The following is an 18,426-nucleotide window of genomic DNA, read 5'->3' as shown; positions in this document are numbered from 1 at the left end:
GTGTATTTGTATATACTGTATGAGTGTGCTTACATGTATCAGTACTAGTGTGGTACACATGCTTCAATGCATTTCTTGGAGAAACAGACACATAAACAATACACACACACACACACACACACACACACACACACACATTGCTAGCAGCAAGAGACCGCAGTAGTACTGTGTCCCTTCTGCTCTCACTATATGTAGCTGTCAGTAACGGTCAGTGCCATTTATGATGAGATAAGGGAGGACGAGTATTTTCTTCATGAGCATGGCCTTATTTCTATTACAGCATGTTGGATGACTGTCATTCACATTCCAATCACCCAGTTCAATGTAACATCGATAGGTCTACTACATGATACTTTTAAATGCGAATAAAACTAAGTGCATGCTCTTCAACCGATTGTTGCCCGCACCCGCCCGCCCGACTAGCATCACTACTCTGGACGGTTCTGACTTAGAATACGTGGACAACTACAAATACCTGGGTGTCTGGCTAGACTGTAAACTCTCCTTCCAGACTCACATTAAGCATCTCCAATCCCAAATTAAATCTAGAATCTGCTTCCTATTTCGCAACAAAGCCTCCTTCACTCATGCTGGCAAACATACCCCCGTAAAACCTACTATCCTACCGATCCTGGACTTCGGCAATATCATTTACAAAATAGCCTCCAACACTCTTCTCAGCAAACTGGATGTAGTCTATCATCACAGTGCCATCCGTTTTATCACCAAAGCCTCATATACTACCCACCACTGCGACCACTCGTTGGCTGGCCCTCGCTACATATTCGTCGCCAAACCCACTGGCTCCAGGTCATCTATAAGTCTTTGCCAGGTAAACCCCTGCCTTATCTCAGCTCACTGGCCACCATAGCAACACCCACCCGTAGCACACGCTTCCTTTGGCCGCCTTTCCTTCCAGTTCTCTACTGCCAAAGACTGAAATGAATTGCAAAAATCACTGAAGCTGGAGTCTTATCTCTCCCTCTCTAACTTTAAGCATCAGCTGTCAGAGCAGCATACCGATCACTGTACCTGTACAGAGCCAATCTGTAAATAGCACACCCAACTACCTCATCCCCATATTGTTATTTATCCTCTTGCTCTTTTGCACCCCAGTATCTCTTGCGCATCATCATCTGCACATTTATCACTCCAGTGTTAATACAAATTGTAATTATTTTGCCTCTGGCCTATTTATTGCCTTACTCTTCTACATTTACACACACTGTAACATAGATGTTTCTATTGTGTTATTGACTGTACGTTTGTTTATGTGTAACTCTGTGCTGTTGTTTTTGTCGCACTGCTTTGCTTTATCTTGGCCAGGTTGCAGTTGTAAATGAGAACTTTTCCTGGTTAGATAAAGGTGAAATAAAATACATTTAAAAAACACTAAAAGTTTCCCTTTTCCCATCATGAGGTTGCTACAACCTAGCCTATTGAATGACAGTTTACAACGTAGGTGCACATAGGTCGAGAAAAATTTGAGGTGACAGACAGTTGCAAACAAGAGTTTCTATGGACAAATGTAGGCATTTTTATCCCTGTTTCGTTTGCTTCTGTTTAAGAACCGTTTTTCAACAGAATCGGCAGAATGAATACACCCCTGATCACATGTAAATATACACCCCTGATCACAGTTCACTTTCATAGTATTCCTTCTCTCCTCTATGCACTCTCCTCCTCTCACCTTTTCCCTTCGTTTGTGGACTTCAATGCACAACACATCAGCTCTATGTGACCAGGTGAAAAATCCTTTCCAAGCCAAACCATATCATAACCGCTACAGACAGCCTACATCGTTGTCCCCATATTAGCTAAAGTAACGTCCTAGTCAACATAGCTAATAGAACTAATGTGTTAGTAAACCCGCTACAATCATGCAGTAACGTTACAGTGTACAGTCAGTCAGCAGTTACACTGGCAGGCACAGGTAGTAATAAATTAAGAAAAACAAAAGCTTACCTTGACTTGGAAGAGTTCCAGTGTTGTGTTGGATAATCATAGCCAGCTAGCTAACACAGCATCCCTCTGTTTGAGCAGGGTGTTTCAGTAGGCTAAACTAGCCAGCTGCATTTGCTAGCAAAGTAAGTAAAACTGAATTTGGAAAGAATCTCTCTCTCGCTTGCTTCTCCTTCATTTTTGTAGAAATGTATTTGTTGAAAACTGTTCAACAATTGTCTTTCTCTCTCTTTGAGTCAACTACTCACCACATTTTATGCACTACAATGCTAGCTAGATACAGCTTATGCTTTCAGTACTAGATTCATTCTCTGATCCTTTGATTGGGTAGACAACATGTCAGTTCATGCTGCAAGAGCTCTGATAGGTTGGAGGACATCCCCAGGAAGTTGTCTTAATAACTGTGTAAGTCTATGGAAGGGGGTGAGAACCAAGAGCCTGCTAGGTTTTGTATTGAAGTCAATGTACCAAGAGGAGAATGAAAGATAGCTGTCCTCCGGCTAGCTTTTGAGGCTATTGTAGACCTTTGCAAAACAGTGTGTTTTAATCAATTATTTTGTGAAGTGAATACATTTAGTATACTTTTATCTAAAAAGGATAACTTTTTAAATGTTTTAACATTTTTATTTTTATAAAATTCACTGAGGAGGATGGTCCTCCCCTTCCTCCTTTGAGGAGCCTCCACTGGTAGCTGTGCTCTCTCTCACTCTCTCTCTCTGTGTCTGTCTGTCTGTCTGTCTCTGTCTGTCTGTCTGTCTGTGTCTGATCGATCGATCACTGGGGGGGTATTGCCCTGTGTGTGTGTTCAGTATGTGTGAGTGAGTGAGTGTGTGTGTGCTCAGTCTAACAATCTTAATGGTACTCTTTAGGCCCAGTGGGACAGTTCGGCTCCTGAGGGCCCCGTGGAGATAGAGGTTAACACGCCATCTGTGCTGGAACTCAGAGGAGGCCCCTGGCTTTCTCCTCGTTCCGTTTTAATACAATCGCTCTCTTAGTAGAAGTATAATGTTTATATACATCATCTTGAATGCAATTTCCTTGTCACTCACAATGTGTTGTAGGGGTTTGGAGGAAGGGATTTTCCAGCTCTTGTTCCTTCAAAGTAAGTTATTAGCGAGAGAGAACCAGAGAGAGGGAGGAACAGATAGTGAGTGAGTGAGTGAGTGAGTGAGTGTGAGAGTGAATCCCGTGAGAGAGAGAAAACCATGGTAGAAATAGAGAACCAAACAGAGAATCAACATGATAATAATAAAAAAGAAAGATACACAGACAGAGAGAGACGGATACTGCTGGAGACAGGGTAGCTTGGACTCTTCAGAGATCAGAGTCCCTCTCATTGTGCACGGCCTTGTCAGGGTTTGAATACTGTCTGTTCAGCACTTGACTGTGATTAAAGAAAGTGACTTCTAAATGGTTGCCTTGCACAATGAGCTGTGAGGGATTGCTGTGTGTGTGTGTCTGTGTGTGTGTGTGTGTGAAGAAACACAATGAATCGCCACATTCCACACGCTTTTGTTTATCTATTTCAAGCTTCCGATAATGCATGTGCACAGTTTTCTTCCCCTTTCTCGCATTTTCCCTCCAAATGAGGATGTATGGCAAGAAGCCCGACATAGAACATTGAAACATGTCAGAGTGGGGATTGATACGTCTGGGGATTTTTCTCATCTCCGTTTTTCTTAAACATTTGAAATAATGCGGACATTCCCGCTGGGAGCAGTGGGGGTCCAAATGAGACGGGATGGGAACTGTACCGTTCTAACTGGGAGGAAGAGCGGGATGATGGTTTGATTGACAGCTTTGTGGGAGATGGAGGATTAAGACGTCGGGTAGATGATTGCCTGACTGACGCTGTCTTGTGGGTATCAGTGTGGAATAGGCTAGCACTTATTCCTTCCTTTATTCATCCCCTGAGAACCCACTTGTTACTTCTACTGCTACTACAATGTGTTCATCTCACGTACATATATCTCAGTCAATGACTTATTATCACATAGCAGGTATTATTGCAACATATGTGAAGTGGAAATGTAACTGACAACCTTGATGTCTCCTCCGGCAACATGCTCCAGCCGACTGATCATTCTGCACCATGGGACTGAATAGGCTCAAGCTCTCAGACCTTGGCCATTCACAGACCATTGCTTTTCATATCAGACAAGTCTACCATGTTGCTGGGCAGAATGGTTTGAGAAAGGTGTGGAGTAGACAGGAGAGCAGTGCAGGTTGGGTTTACGCTTTACTGCATGGAGGTGAGGTGGGAGCTATCTTAGCCTGCATGGTTGAAGTGGTTAACTGTACCTTTATTCTCTTCCCTATGCAGTGCCATTAAGTCTGCAATAGCAAGGGTGTTTACACGGGTGTACAGTACCTTCTGTTCTCTAAAAAAACTCCTCTCCCCTCACTGACTTCTGGATGGCCGTTACTTCAGTTTTTCCCTCTTTAATCAGTCTATGCGTCGTCCCTCACTCCCGCCTTCCATCTTCTCTCTCTCTCTCTCTCTCTCTCTCTCTCTCTCTCTCTCTCTCTCAGTGTACAGCTTTCACGCTGACGAATACTGACGGGTGTACCATACTGTACGTTTTCCTTCCTTTCCTACAGTCTTACCCTCTGCCAAAGAAGTAGTATCCTGCTCATTGATTTAGCCCTCCCTCCATCTCAGGAGGGAGGTATCGATTAAATATTGTGACGAGGACCCTCACTGTGCTGGCTAAGCGGGAGATCTGCCATAATTAGGCATCCGGAAAAAGCTACAAAGCTTCTGGGTGGCCGACTGTCCACGTTGGTCCCTGCCCAGCTGCCGATGCCATGTTGTTTCGATAGCGTGTTTGTTACGCAACAGCTCAGTGATCCAATCCACACTGGAAGCACCAATTGGGTTTCTAAAAGTGACGTTCAATGCCGTTGATCCATTTCCAAGGTGATGCACTGCTTCTCCAATCAAAAAGAAAAGCTCTCTTTAGCCCAAATAGGCTTGATACGCTTGTCCTAATCTCTTTTCATGTAATGGAAATGGATGTGAGTATTGTGACTAAAGCATTAGGAATGAATACATTCGGATACATTATCCAAAATTGGATAATGTATGGATTACTATATATAGCAACATTCTATATTAGATACAGTAAAAAAGACTGACGTTTGCTGCTAAGCTGTGTGTTAAAACCCTGCTACAGGGGTACACAGGGTTTGTTCAGAGCTACTGTTGTGTGTCCATGCTAACACAACAGACCTGGTCTATATTAATGACCACCAAGCTCTCAATCCTCTCCATATGGTACATGACCTTACAGGCTCTCTCAATACAAACGTTCAAGCTTGTTTTTCTGCTAGCATTTTTTTTTGTGCCGTGATGATTAATAATTCATAATAAGGATAAGGTATGAATCACGTTAGAGAGTGCACATATGCCCCACTTTTATCAATAATGTGTGAGGGTCCGTACCTTGGCAGTTTTTGTTTGTGCAAATAGGTGATTAAGCAAATCGAGAGCTTGGGACTATAAGGTTCTATCCTTGATCTGTTCAATGTTCTCTACTGAAATTAACTCACTGTCAACTGCGTTTATTTTCAGCAAACTTAACATGTGTAAATATTTGTATGAACATAAAAAGATTCAACAACTGAGACATAAACTGAACAGGTTCCACAGACGTGAGGGGGGGGGGGGGGTCAAAGTCAAAAGTAACAGTCGGTATCTGGTGTGGCCAACAGCTGCATTAAGTAGTGCAGTGCATCTCCTCCTCATGGACTGCACCAGATTTGCCAGTTCTTGCTGTGAGATGTTACCCCACTCTTCCACCAAGGCACCTGCAAGGTCCCGGACATTTCTTGGGGGAATGGCCCTAGCCCTCACTCTCCAATCCAATAGGTCCCAGACATGCTCAATGGGATTGAGATCCGGGCTTTTCTCTGGCCATGGCAGAATACTGACATTCCTGTCTTGCAGGAAATCACGCACAAAACGAGCAGTATGGCTGGTGGCATTGTCATGCTGGAGGGTCAGGATGAGCCTGCAGGAAAGGTACCACACGAGGGAGGAGAATGTCTTGCCTGTAACGCACAGCGTTGAGATTGCCTGCAATGACAACAAGCTCAGTCCGATGATGCTGTGACACACCGCCCTAGACCATGACGGACCCTCCACCTCCAAATCGATCCCGCTCCAGAGTACAGGCCTCGGTGTAACGCTCATTCCTTCGACGATAAACGCAAATCCGACCATCACCCCTGGTGAGACAAAATCGCGACTCGTCAGTGAAAAGTAATTTGCCAGTCCTGTCTGGTCCAGTGAAGGTGGGTTTGTGCCCATAGGCAACGTTGTTGCCAGTGATGTCTGATGAGGACCTGCCTTACAACAGGCCTACAAGCCCTCATTCCAGCCTCTCTCAGCCTATTGCGTACAGTCTGAGCACTGATGGAGGGATTGTGTGTTCCTGGTGTAACTCGGGTAGTTGTTGTCGCCATCCTGTACCTGTCCCGCAGGTGTGATGTTCAGATGTAACGATCCTGTGCAGATGTTGTTACACGTGGTCTGCCACTGCGAGGACGATCAGCTGTCCATCCTGTCTCCCTGTAGAGATTCTTAGGCGTCTCATAGTACGGACATTGCAATTTATTACCCTGGCCACATCTGCAGTCTCAGGCAGTCCTCATGCCTTCTTGCAGCATGCCTAAGTCACGTTCACGCAGATGAGCAGGGACCCTGGGCATCTTTCTTTCTGGGGTTTTCTGAGTCAGTAGAAAGGCCTCTTGGGTGTCCTAAGTTTTCATAACTGTGACCTTAATTGCCTACCGTCTGTAAGCTATTAGTGTCTTAATAACCGTTCCAGAGGTGCATGTTCATTAATTGTTTATGGTTCATTGAACAAGCATTGGAAACAGTGTTTAAACCCTTTACAATGAAGATCTGTGAAGGTATTCGGATTTTTCGAATTATCTTTGAAATTCAGGGTCCTGAAAAAGGTATGTTTCTTTTTTTGTTGAGTGTAGTACTCTAAATACCCCAATTCATATTGTTAAATCCAAAAGAATACACCATTCAAACCAATGAGGGTTCGGAACTTTAAAGCCAGTTGTCTCAGAAACATATTTTTGCAGATGGAACCTTATAGTCACAAGCTCTCGAAATGTTGTCTCTGCAGCAAACTGTTGATTGGTGCATACTGGAACAAATTGAAGAGAAGGTGTATATGGTCTTTGGGATTGAGGCTGTCCTAATATGGACACCATATCATTTTTGCCTTAAGGACATTCGGTGCCAGTTCAATCTATTGCCCAGACTTAGTTCAGGAAAAACCATATGGTTAAAAGTCCTGTTGTCACCTTCTCTATGTGTGCCTTGCTCTAGAAGCCCTAGTTCTTCCCTGCATGCCATGCTGTCTGTCCAGAGCTGAGTAAAGACAGGCCAGTGTGTGTGCCCTGCTGAGAAAACGTCCTGGGCTGATAGGCTGCCCCTTATTTTCACCTGCTCCTAGGGTAGTGGTTTACACACTAGGGGCTCATTGTATTTCCTGCTGGTCAATATTCTGCTCTTTTAACCCTTTACAGAGGAGAGACCTTACTAGTTGTGACCTAGAGTAACGGTAGCCATTTTAGGCTACCCTCAGCCTCAAGTCTCACCCCTTTTTGTGTCAATCTTCAACACTCCTTGAGGCTGAGGGTGTCCTGAAATGGACCCCATACCAGGCTTATCTTATCTACAGCTGCTGCTTATTTACAGCTGATTTTGATTGGAAAACCTAAAGTCTTTCAGCGCCTTTTGTCAAATGATCAGACAGTGAGTTTTCTCATTAATGGAAGGAAAACAAATGTCTTTGTAATGATTTTCTTTGCTCATCATGTTGTTGTATTTGCTACGAAGAAAACCGGTGATATTGCATCTTTCCCAGGAGATTTTGATAAAGCTGTTTGGTGTAAGCATATTCACTGAAGCGCTCTAAGCCATCTTGTTTTTCATGTCGAGTGTTGTCGTGCGAAAATCCTCGAGAGTCAGGTTGGAAAGCATTGACTTCCGACGTCAGGGAATGGAATTGGCAAATTGCATTCTGATAAATGTGTGATTCATTTTAATCACTGGCTGCTATTGAACTGCTTTCCCCAAGAACCAGCCAATGAATGAGCCAAAGAGCAGTTAGGACTGGCACTGTATGTCCAGCGTATTTACCCCTGGCAACAGTTTGCCCCCATCCATTTGCTCTCCTAGAAAGGTTGTCTGGGTGGAAGTGTGCTAGGGCTATAGTGGGTGCTATCGATTGGTGTGGTCTCTGATTGTGTGTGTGTGTCTGTGTGTCTGTGTTGCTGCTTATGATCATGGCATGTTAGTCCTGTGATCCTGCCGGTCTCTGACCCTGGTCATCTCACACCGCCTTACTAATCACAACATTGTCAGGGGATATAATTATACAGGCCTGTGTCCTCCTCCTCCCCACTGGTGTGGAGCCATCAATAATGATCTCTATGCATGTTGTATCTACAGTTTGTGTGGAGCATCACATCCAGCTGTCTGCTAGAGCCACTGGGGAAACAGTGGGGAGTAGCAGTTAGGGAAAGGCTTTGATTGACATTCGAGTAAACAAGCAGATAGCGCTCTAATCTGGCTGCGTTACATAGAAGTATATTTACTACGAGGATTCGGCACCCAACTACTTGTGAGAAATGATCTGAGTGAGCATGTTATCTATTGTTCTATGTATTTGACCATTTTTGTGTGGATTACTATGCCACTGGGCCTGAATATTAAAACTGAAAACACAGCTTATGGCAAGTTTGCATTATTCCTCGGGATATTTCGGTCTTTGGTTTCTCATTCTGTACAGGTTGCATTCTGCAATCACGACACACTCAGTTATTTTGTGCTTAAACTGCAGAGCTTCCCCAGTCCAGATGAAGTGAACACAGAGTTCAAACGTTTACCAAACCCTGGCATTTATGTCAAAGTCATGTTTTCCATTAAACTTTCTATCCCTGGGGAGTGGAGCAAGACGAGCGTTTTATAAAGAAAAGTGTATTTCAACTGAAACCTCAATCCTTTGCTCTGAGGAAAATGATTTTGTCTGATATTGTAAACTAGGCTCGTCTTTCTGGCCCTGGCTGGAGTTCTTGCCATGCAAACAAATTTGCACCATCAATATCCTTGATGCTAATCCCCAAATCATGTCTCAAGCTAGTTCCTTACTTTCACTGGATGCGGTCCTGCATAAATGATTTGTGTTAATATTGGCATATCTCAAGGCGAGAAAGCTTCTTTTGAAATGATGCCCATTCAAATTGGCTGGGGCGACTATTCTGCAAAGGCTCAACAATGACAGTGAGTGTGCACCTGTGGTAACTGTTGCATCCCTGTGTGTGTAGATGGGTGAGCAAGCGTGTGTGTTTGTGAAAGTGTGTGTAAACCTGCATTTAGGCCGCAAGGCAGGATGTTGTTGTTTCTGCCTGTTTCTACCGTTCACTCTGCTCTCGTGGTCACTGAAAACCCGGCCTTCACTGATGTAAGCCGAGCGGAGCTGCCATAACTCACTAGCCCAGGTAGCACCAGCTCGGCTCTCAACCTTTCTTGAACCTTGACCCCTTTTTTCATCAGTTGCTAGAGCTTTCAGATCTAAAGAATGTGTCTTCCCTCTCTGTTACGGAGGCTTTGGCTGTTATATGTGAGAACACTCTCTCATAGACTATTGTGTACAGAATTTGAGAGAAATAAGCTTTTTGTGCACATGAAACATTTCTGAGATCTTTCATTTCAGCTCATGAACCATTGCACCAATGCTTTACATGTTGCATTTATTTTTGTTCAGTATATTAAGTTGCATGTGTGTCTTGGCCTAAGATGAATGGTGCTCGCCTGCTCTCAATTAACCTCTGGAGACCACCACAGGCTCATGCAGTATTCATGATAGAACTCACATCATATTACTACTGCGCCTCTGGGAGAAAAAAAACCAATTCCTGGTGTGTCAGTCAACCGCATCAAATTCTGACATGCTGGGGTGGTGTGGTGGTTAGCTAATTACCTCAGTGGGAGAATTACAGGAAGCAGGAATGATGCTTTTGTTTCAATATTTACATGTATATCAGTGGGCTTAAGTGTTCCTTTGTGTTTTTATGATTGATTAATATTCAGAAGATCATATGCTACTAGTATTCTTATCCTCGTTGATAGTACACTGTATTTCCCTGCAGGAAAAAAAAAAAAGAAGCTATGACAGACTTCCAGGTGATTTGTCTGTATCATAGTTGCCAGAAAGTCCAGGAAAGTTACAAGCTCAGTCACGGCCACACAGAGCACAAACTTGCATAGCCTTTACTCAACATCAAAACAAAATGTACGTATTAACAAATAAATCCTCTATGTTCATCGGCTCCTTGAGAGCAAACAGGAACGTTGCCTGAAACTGCCTCGGCTGCTGTCAGTGTCTGCCCAGTCATGAATTTATGCATTCGTTTGATGAACGTCAACTAACTTCCCCTTCAGATTCTACCGAGCTAATTATAAACGTGTCGCTCGAGGCAGCGATGGATCGATCAAGCATGGGCTCTTCCAGCCATAATGATTCAATTGGGCTCCAGAGTGGTGCAGCGGTCTAAGGCACTGCGTCTCAGTGCAAGAGGTGTCACTACAGTCCCTGGTTTGAATCCAGGGCTGAATCACATCCGGCTGTGATTGGGAGTCCCATAGGGCGGCGCACAATTGGCCCCGCGTCGTCGGTTTGGCCAGGGTAGGCCGTCATTGTAAATAAGAATTAGTTTTTAACTGACTTGCCAAGTTAAATAAATAAATACATTTAAAAAAATTGTGTGTGTGTGATAATTGCATGCCTGTGTTAAATCCACAGCAAATCAATAATCCATAATTGACATTGCTGCAGGCCACCATTCCAGTTTAATTAAGGCCATCAGTTTAGTGACTGACTTGTGTTCTTAACCCCGTCACCTGTTTTTGTGTTTCAGATGATGAAGTTTGCCTGGGACAACTACAAGAGCTTTGCCTGGGGCAAGAATGAGCTACGGCCCCTGACCAGGAATGGCCACATTGGGAACATGTTTGGTGAGTGATGTTTTGTGGCCCCAGGCTAAAAAGCCCCATATGCCCTCAATGAGCTGCTCCTGAAGGTCTTACGGTCTTTATCAAAAACAGTCAAATGGTCTGCAGTCATGGACACACAATTGTCTGTGGGTCTTAGTCGACCTCTAGGTCAAAGAGTTTTCATTCATGCTAATCGCTCATAGAAGAGAATGTTCTCAGTGTGGAAGGTATTCTTCGCTCGTCAACATTTTAGAGACGTGCAGGTTGAGGATCCCCTGGCAACCATTATTTAAACATCTTTGTTGTGTTGCATATGGTTGTACTGTAGGTGGAAAAGGCCTGCCATACTTCCTGACTACCAGTGCATGTTATGAGCATTTCCCACTTGTCGGTGTGTAAGAACCCACCTGTCAGAATGGTTCTTTCCGTGTCCATCAGACTGTGATCTGTCCCAGCAGCCTTTATACCACCTTGGTACCAGAAGGTTCCTCAGGTCCCTAATGACACGTGTACACACACACACACACACACACACACGTGTCTGAGCGACAGGATATCCTGTGATAAAGCTCTTAATAAAAGTGTGGTCAGCTTTTAATGAGGATTGGGTTGGCGGGCCTTTGTCTGTCTGACACGACTGAGTTCATCCACATCCTGTCTACTTGGATTGTGGAGTATTGAGGCCATTATGTGAGACAATGCTAACCTTTCTCTCCGAGGTTTGATGGCATCTCTTCTTTCTCTCTCATCGTGTCGTAGTAATACAATAATGTGTCTTCCAAATGGAACATTCATGTAAATGTGACTGTACTGTAGTATTCATGTAAATGTGACTGTACTGTAGTATTCATGTAAATGTGACTGTACTGTAGTATTCATGTAAATGTCATGCATTATGCAAATAGGGTGATAACTCAGCCTTCTCTCCCCATGTGTTGGAATTAAGACCGACAAAAGGGACCTTATCCAACCCTTTGCATGATATCCGGTTGTATTTCATAGCCCTACAGATGGGATTTAATTTGATCAACCTGCAGGACATTTAAAACTTGTAGTGTATTTGAGGTTTTAAAAGGCTTCTAAAGTTAGTCCTTTCCATTTTGAAAGTTCAAACTTGAGTTTCCCTGACGAAAAATGTATCAACCCCTGCTAAAATGTCAATTCATCACAATCCACATAATAATTCTGTGACGTAGAAGTGTGTCACTGGCCGCGATGTTATGGATGAGTGCGTTGTGTGTTTGTTCTGTTCCTCTCTCTATCTCTGTAGCTTCCGGGTATGCTGGATAAGGACCCAAGCTAAGGGAATTGGGGCTGACTTTGTAGTGCCTGTCCCAAATGGCTCATTAATGTAAATGTGCATATTGAAAGATACTGTCAGTAGTGATGTCATTTTTTTACTCTTATGTTGTGATATTGCTTCATAAACATGTTGCAATGTATATACTTTAGTATGTTTAATTAATGGAAAATGTAGGTTTGACTAGGTAATTGCTTAATTAATTAGTGTTAATTGTTCTGAGGGGAGGGGCTAGCCCTACAAAAGGAGCCTCTCTTTCAGTTCAGAGGTCATTTTGGATTGAGCTGTGAATGGGGCAGCATTGTTTTTAGCTGGCCCATAAGGTATATGTTTGATGGCAGTACTGTTGTTTTGTTTTTGTTCCGGAATCACTTTGTAAATAAACACCCTGAAGCACAGAATAATTTTTGCGGTTCTGCCATCTTTTTTATTTTGATAGAGGTTAGGTTTTCCAGTATAGCCTTCTGGCCTACTCTACGTGACAAATTCACATTTCCTTTTGGCTGCAGGATTATTTTCCTCCAGTAGCAAATTGACTCAAATTAAAATGTTACATCTGTAAGTAACCATCTGTGTATGGGTTATCATTATGATCATTCTGGTAAAGAACCTTTATGGTAGCTGCCTGAAAGGTCCTTTAAAGAAATATCTGTACATGTAAAGATGTGTATGAAGGCGAAGTCAGGTGCAGGAGAGCAGAGTATGATAAATAAAGCGCACTTTATTATATAGTTCCAAACCGGGAGCACAACAAAACAAACGCACTCAAAAAAACAGAACAATAAAGTAAAGCGCTAAATGAACATCACAAGACATGAAAACAATTACACACAAAACATGATGGGAAACAGAGGGTTAAATACAAGTAGATTGATTGGGGAAATGAAAACCAGGTGTGTATGAAAACAAGACAAGACAAATGGATATATGAAAAAAGGAGCGGCGATGGCTAGAAAGCCGGTGACGCCGAACGCCGCCCGAACAAGGAGAGGAGCCGACTTCGGCGGAAGTCGTGACAGTACATTCTATTTTAAAGCAGCTTTGTAGACCTTTCAAATGGGAAGATCTTAAATCTTCTAAATAGTATTGAAATTGTTGCTCTACCTAATTACACAGTACCACTTAAGGTACCATTATGCAGTGAAATGTAGAAATAACACAGACAGCAGCTATTAGAGGTTAGAGGTCACCAAATTCCTACTGGTGTTTATCATTTAATTGCTTCCTTTATCTGAGTAACGTAATTAGCCTCTGTGAAATAAATATCCCCTATACTGATCAGCCAGATATACGCAGAGGAGATAGCTTATCGAAATCAGTCATCAGTAAATTTGTCTCTCAAAATTGTGTCTATTCTTTCAAGTCTCTGGGGAAAGAGATCGGCTTACTACATCAACCCAATATCGCTAATCCCACTAAGCAAATTAACTTCCATTCCGTTGGAAATCTGACATGGTTTTCTCTCTCCACGCCCCGTTTACTAATACTGACGAACATGTGGGAAGGGAGAGGCGAGAGGTTGTCCTGTGGGTGACTGTCACACTGTGCTGGAGGAGTGCTACGTTGGAGGAAGCCAGGTGTGAAATTGGATGCTGTGTTCTTTTAATTTAATCCCATGACTAAACAGAGATGGGGGTGAGATTGGATCGTCAGTTAGCCTACTTGTCACAAGCATGTTGTAAATATGCTGAAGAGTCACTGGAACGTCCCTCCTGCTCTCTCTCTCACTCCAGACTCTGATCGAGAGGTAGAACCCATCTGCTGCTGCCTCTCTTCTCTCTCCTCATCCTCTTTCTCGGCATCCTCCTTTTTCTTCTCTGTTTTCCTTCTCTCTTTATGATTCACGGTTTTAAGACATCACGCTTTCCCCTCTTTGCTCATGAAAAGGTTGTAGTGCTGCTGGACAACTACAGAGAGAGGATACCGAGGATTTTACTCAAACATATTAAGTGCAAGTTCATTCTCACATTTTTCACAAAGTTGTGGGCGAGTAATGGCACAGTAGAACTCTAAGTGCTGAAGGCTGTTTATGTGTGGGAGTGCACTTCACGTGGGAGTTTACAGTACATTGATTTGTTCTGACCAACACCACCTCATTTACAGCTTTTTAAAAGCATTTCATCATTAAAATTCCTTATTAACATTTTTTTCAAAGACCCACACATATTTGCTATAACTTTCAGAATGATAAGCTGGTAACACTACACAAAGTGGCCTATGACAGGAACCAGGCAAGAACACATGATTTTATGAGCATTGAAAGTCTATATATATAAAAAATATTTAAATAAATAAAAAGAGTTCTTAACAGGGCGTGTGATTTTAACATCTTGGCCATGTTCTGTTATAATCTCCACCCGGCACAGCCAGAAGAGGACTGGCCACCCCACATAGCCTGGTTCCTCTCTAGGTTTCTTCCTAGGTTTTGGCCTTTCTAGGGAGTTTTTCCTAGCCACCGTGCTTCTACACCTGCATTGCTTGCTGTTTGGGGTTTTAGGCTGGGTTTCTGTACAGCACTTTGAGATATCAGCTGATGTACGAAGGGCTATATAAATAAATTTGATTTGATTTGATTATTCTACACGTATTATACACAATTTTATGTTGTTCTAATGCTCAGTTTGAAATATAGGGAAGGATAAGTGGCAGCATAATCTCTAACTCCTAGTTGTATCATAGGTGTATCTAATGTAAAAAAATATATAATAATTAAAAGTCAAGTTGAATCATGAATGTCATATCACATTGTTGAAAGCTGAAGCAGTTGTCGTAGTTGTACGAGCTTCAATCACTGTTTACTTAGACCTGCTGATTAATCCTTGAGAGTCTATTGACTCTTCTGGGAAGGCTTGTCACTAGATGTTGGAACATTTGCTGCGGGGACTTGCTTCCATTCAGCCACAAGAGCATTAGTGATGTAGGGCACTGGTGATGGGCGATTAGACCTGGCTGGCAGTCAGCGTTCCAATTCATCCCAAAGGTGTTCGATGGGGTTGATGTCAGGGCTCTGTGCAGGCCATTCAAGTTCTTCCACACCAATCTCGACAAACCATTTCTGTATGGATCTACCTTTGTGCACGGGGGCATTGTCATGCTGAAACAGGAAAGGGCCTTCCCCAAACTGTTGCCACAAAGTTGGAAGCACAGAATTATCTAGAATGTCATTGTATGCTGTAGCTTTAAGATTTCCCTTCAATGGAACTAAGGGGCCTAGCCCGACCATGAAAAACAGCCCCAAACCATTATTCCTCCTCCACCAAACTATACAGTTGGCACTATCCATTGTGGCAGCTGGCGTTCTCCTGGCATCCACCAAACTCAGATTAGTCTGTCGGGCTGCCAGATGGTGAAGCTTGATTCATCACTCCAGAGAACACGTTTCCACTGCTCCAAAGTCCAATGGCGGCGAGCTTTACACCACTCCAGCCGACACTTGGCATTGTGCATGGTGAGCTTAGGCTTGATCCTTCGATGACGGCTCTTCCTATCATTGTGAAGCTAAATTCACCAAGCGTTGGATTGTTCACCCACTAATAGGGAGTGTGAGCTGGGTTTAGACCGTCGTGAGACAGGTTAGATTTACCCTGCTCGGCCTTGGAAACCCATTTCATGAAGCTCCCGACAAAATATTTTATACTCCTGTCAGCAATGGGTGTGGCTGGTAATAGACACATCCACTAATTTGAAGGGCTGTCCACAGTCTTTTGCATGTATAGTGTATCTGTTTTGTTTTTGCAGAGGCTGCAACTCAATCCACTGCATCCGCCTGTGTTGCCCTTTCGCATCTGTGGTTGAAAGAGGAAGAGCTGCAGCTCTATTTGTCAGACCAGGAGATATTCTGAAAATCGGTCTTCTCACGAAATGTCTGTAGCGGCCGAACGGTTTGACCTACAAAACTAATAGGACCAGTCTATGGAAAGACTCTCGGACACAATGGCGTTACAAGTGTCCCGGGACTCGTCTGAACATTAATGGAAGTATGAAGGTAGTTTTGTGGCAACACAAATGACGGGTTAAATATGTGTAGAAAATGTCATCATAATATTTCATGAGCTTTCTTATGTCTTCAAAACCTTATTCCGTGTGATACATTTGACGGTCTTTTCTGTCGTTTATGAATATGTCTTTATTGGCTATCACGTTTAATTTGGTCTCTGAGCCTCAGATGGTTCTTTGTTAGTTTTGTTATATTTGACAGACATCTATTTACTCAGCTTTCTATTTACACAGACAAGGCAAATTGGACAACAAGTCTTCTAAATGTGTCATGGCCGGATGCTTAAAGAAAAGAAATGAGTGCTGTTGATATGCCGAGTACAATCGAGGAATGATGTTGACATACTCAATCAAGACACATTGAAACTGGATCTGTGATGGAATTGAAATCCCTATGATAGTATGGAAGGTTGGTTTAATCTTTAATGTGGTATGAGAAATGTTGTTCTTCATGCCTTTGACTGGTAAAGGAGAGACATAATGTGTCACACTGGCAGATTAGCTTGTGTGTGTGTGTGCGTATGTGCTTTTGGTTTTGCTGTCCTTGGGGACCAGAAGTCCTCACAAGGATAGTAAAACAAGGACATTTCAGACAAATGTGTGCATTTCGCTGGTCCCTACAAGGAAAAAGGCTATTTTAGGCTTAGGGGTTAGGGTTACAATTAGGTTTAGGGTAGCCCTTTCCTGCAGTTGAATGACCAAAGTGCCCTCTAGTGGCCTAATTGGTAGAATGATTTTCATAATTTCATAATTATTTTATTTTTTTAATTAAATGCCGAAAATCTGTTGTTTCTATGTCAAACAGTTGTGTTATATTTCAGTCCTCTGTGATGTATATAAAGTGTAATATCGGGATGCAAACTTAAAATTGAATCAATTTCAACTCCACAGTACATCTGACATGGTACAGGTGCATTCTTTTTTTGAGCCCATAACCATGTGTGTGAGGTGTATACTTTTGTTTCAAAGTACATTTGTTTGACTACCAAGAAACACTCTGTGTGACCCTGATTTAGCCCACTGCAGTAAAAGATTATTAAGGGTTAGGGGATTGGGAAAATAGGCTTGTGAATGGGAATCAATAGTTTGTCCTCAAGGATAGTAAAACAAACCTGTGTGTGTGTAATGTATTCATCGCAGCCACAATCACCCACATTTGTAGTTTGACGTTTCTTAGGAGAAGTTACATTCTAATAAAAAAAGTTGGAAGTTTACATACACTTAGGTTGGAGTCATTAAAACTTGTTTTTCAACCACTCCACAAATGTCTTGTTAACAAACTATAGTTTTGGCAAGTCGGTTAGGACATCTATTTTGTGCATGACACAAGTCATTTTCCAACAATTGTTTACAGACAGATTATTTCACATATAATTCACTGTATCAAAATTCCAGTGGGTCAGAAAATTCCAGTGGGTCAGTCAGTTGACTGTGCCTTCTAAACAGCTTGGGAAATTCCAGAAAATGATGTCATGGCTGCAGAAGCTTCTGATAGGCTAATTGACATCATTTGAGTCAATTGGAGGTGTACCTGTGGATGTATTTCAAGGCCTACCTACCTTCAAGACCTCAGAAAAAAATTGTGGACCTCCACAAATCTGGTTCATCCTTGGGAGCAATAACCAAATGTCTGATAGTACCAGGTTCATCTGTACAAACAATAGTACACAAGTATAAACACCATGGGGCCACACAGCCGTCGTACCGCTCAGGAAGGAGACACTTTCTATCTCCTAGAGATGAACATACTTTGCAGCGACAAGTGCAAATCAATCCCAGAACAACAGCAAAGGACCTTGTGAAGATGCTGGAGGAAACAGGTACAAAAGTATCACAACGCCCGGGCAACGAAGGAGTGGCTTCGTAAGAAGCATTTCAAGGTCCTGGAGTGGCCTAGCCAGTCTCCAGATCTCAACACCACAGAGAATATCTTTGGAGGGAGTTGAAAGTCCGTGTTGCCCAGCAACAGCCCCAAAACATCACTGCTCTAGAGGAGATCTGCATGGAGGAATGGGCCAAAATACCAGCAACAGTGTGTGAAAACCTTGTGAAGACTTACAGAAAACGTTTGACCTCTGTCATTGCCAACAAAGGGTATATAACAAAGTATTAAGATGAAATGTTGTTATTGACCAAATACTTATTT

General features: G+C 42.8%; 1 protein-coding gene across 2 annotated transcripts in view; it reads left to right on the top strand.

Annotated features, from left to right (window-relative positions):
• The window catches only part of LOC109902135 (mannosyl-oligosaccharide 1,2-alpha-mannosidase IA), a 216,129-nt gene that overhangs the window by 96,333 nt on the left and 101,370 nt on the right, over positions 1-18,426 (top strand). For both annotated transcript variants that reach the window (XM_031786607.1, XM_031786606.1), the window contains exon 2: positions 10,909-11,005. In XM_031786607.1, coding sequence (XP_031642467.1) covers positions 10,909-11,005 — 97 coding nt within the window. The remainder of the gene's footprint in view (positions 1-10,908; positions 11,006-18,426) is intronic.

The sequence above is a fragment of the Oncorhynchus kisutch genome, linkage group LG13 (assembly GCF_002021735.2).
Source record: "Oncorhynchus kisutch isolate 150728-3 linkage group LG13, Okis_V2, whole genome shotgun sequence".
Taxonomy (NCBI): domain Eukaryota; kingdom Metazoa; phylum Chordata; class Actinopteri; order Salmoniformes; family Salmonidae; genus Oncorhynchus; species Oncorhynchus kisutch.
This window is presented reverse-complemented; position numbering and strand designations above follow the sequence as displayed.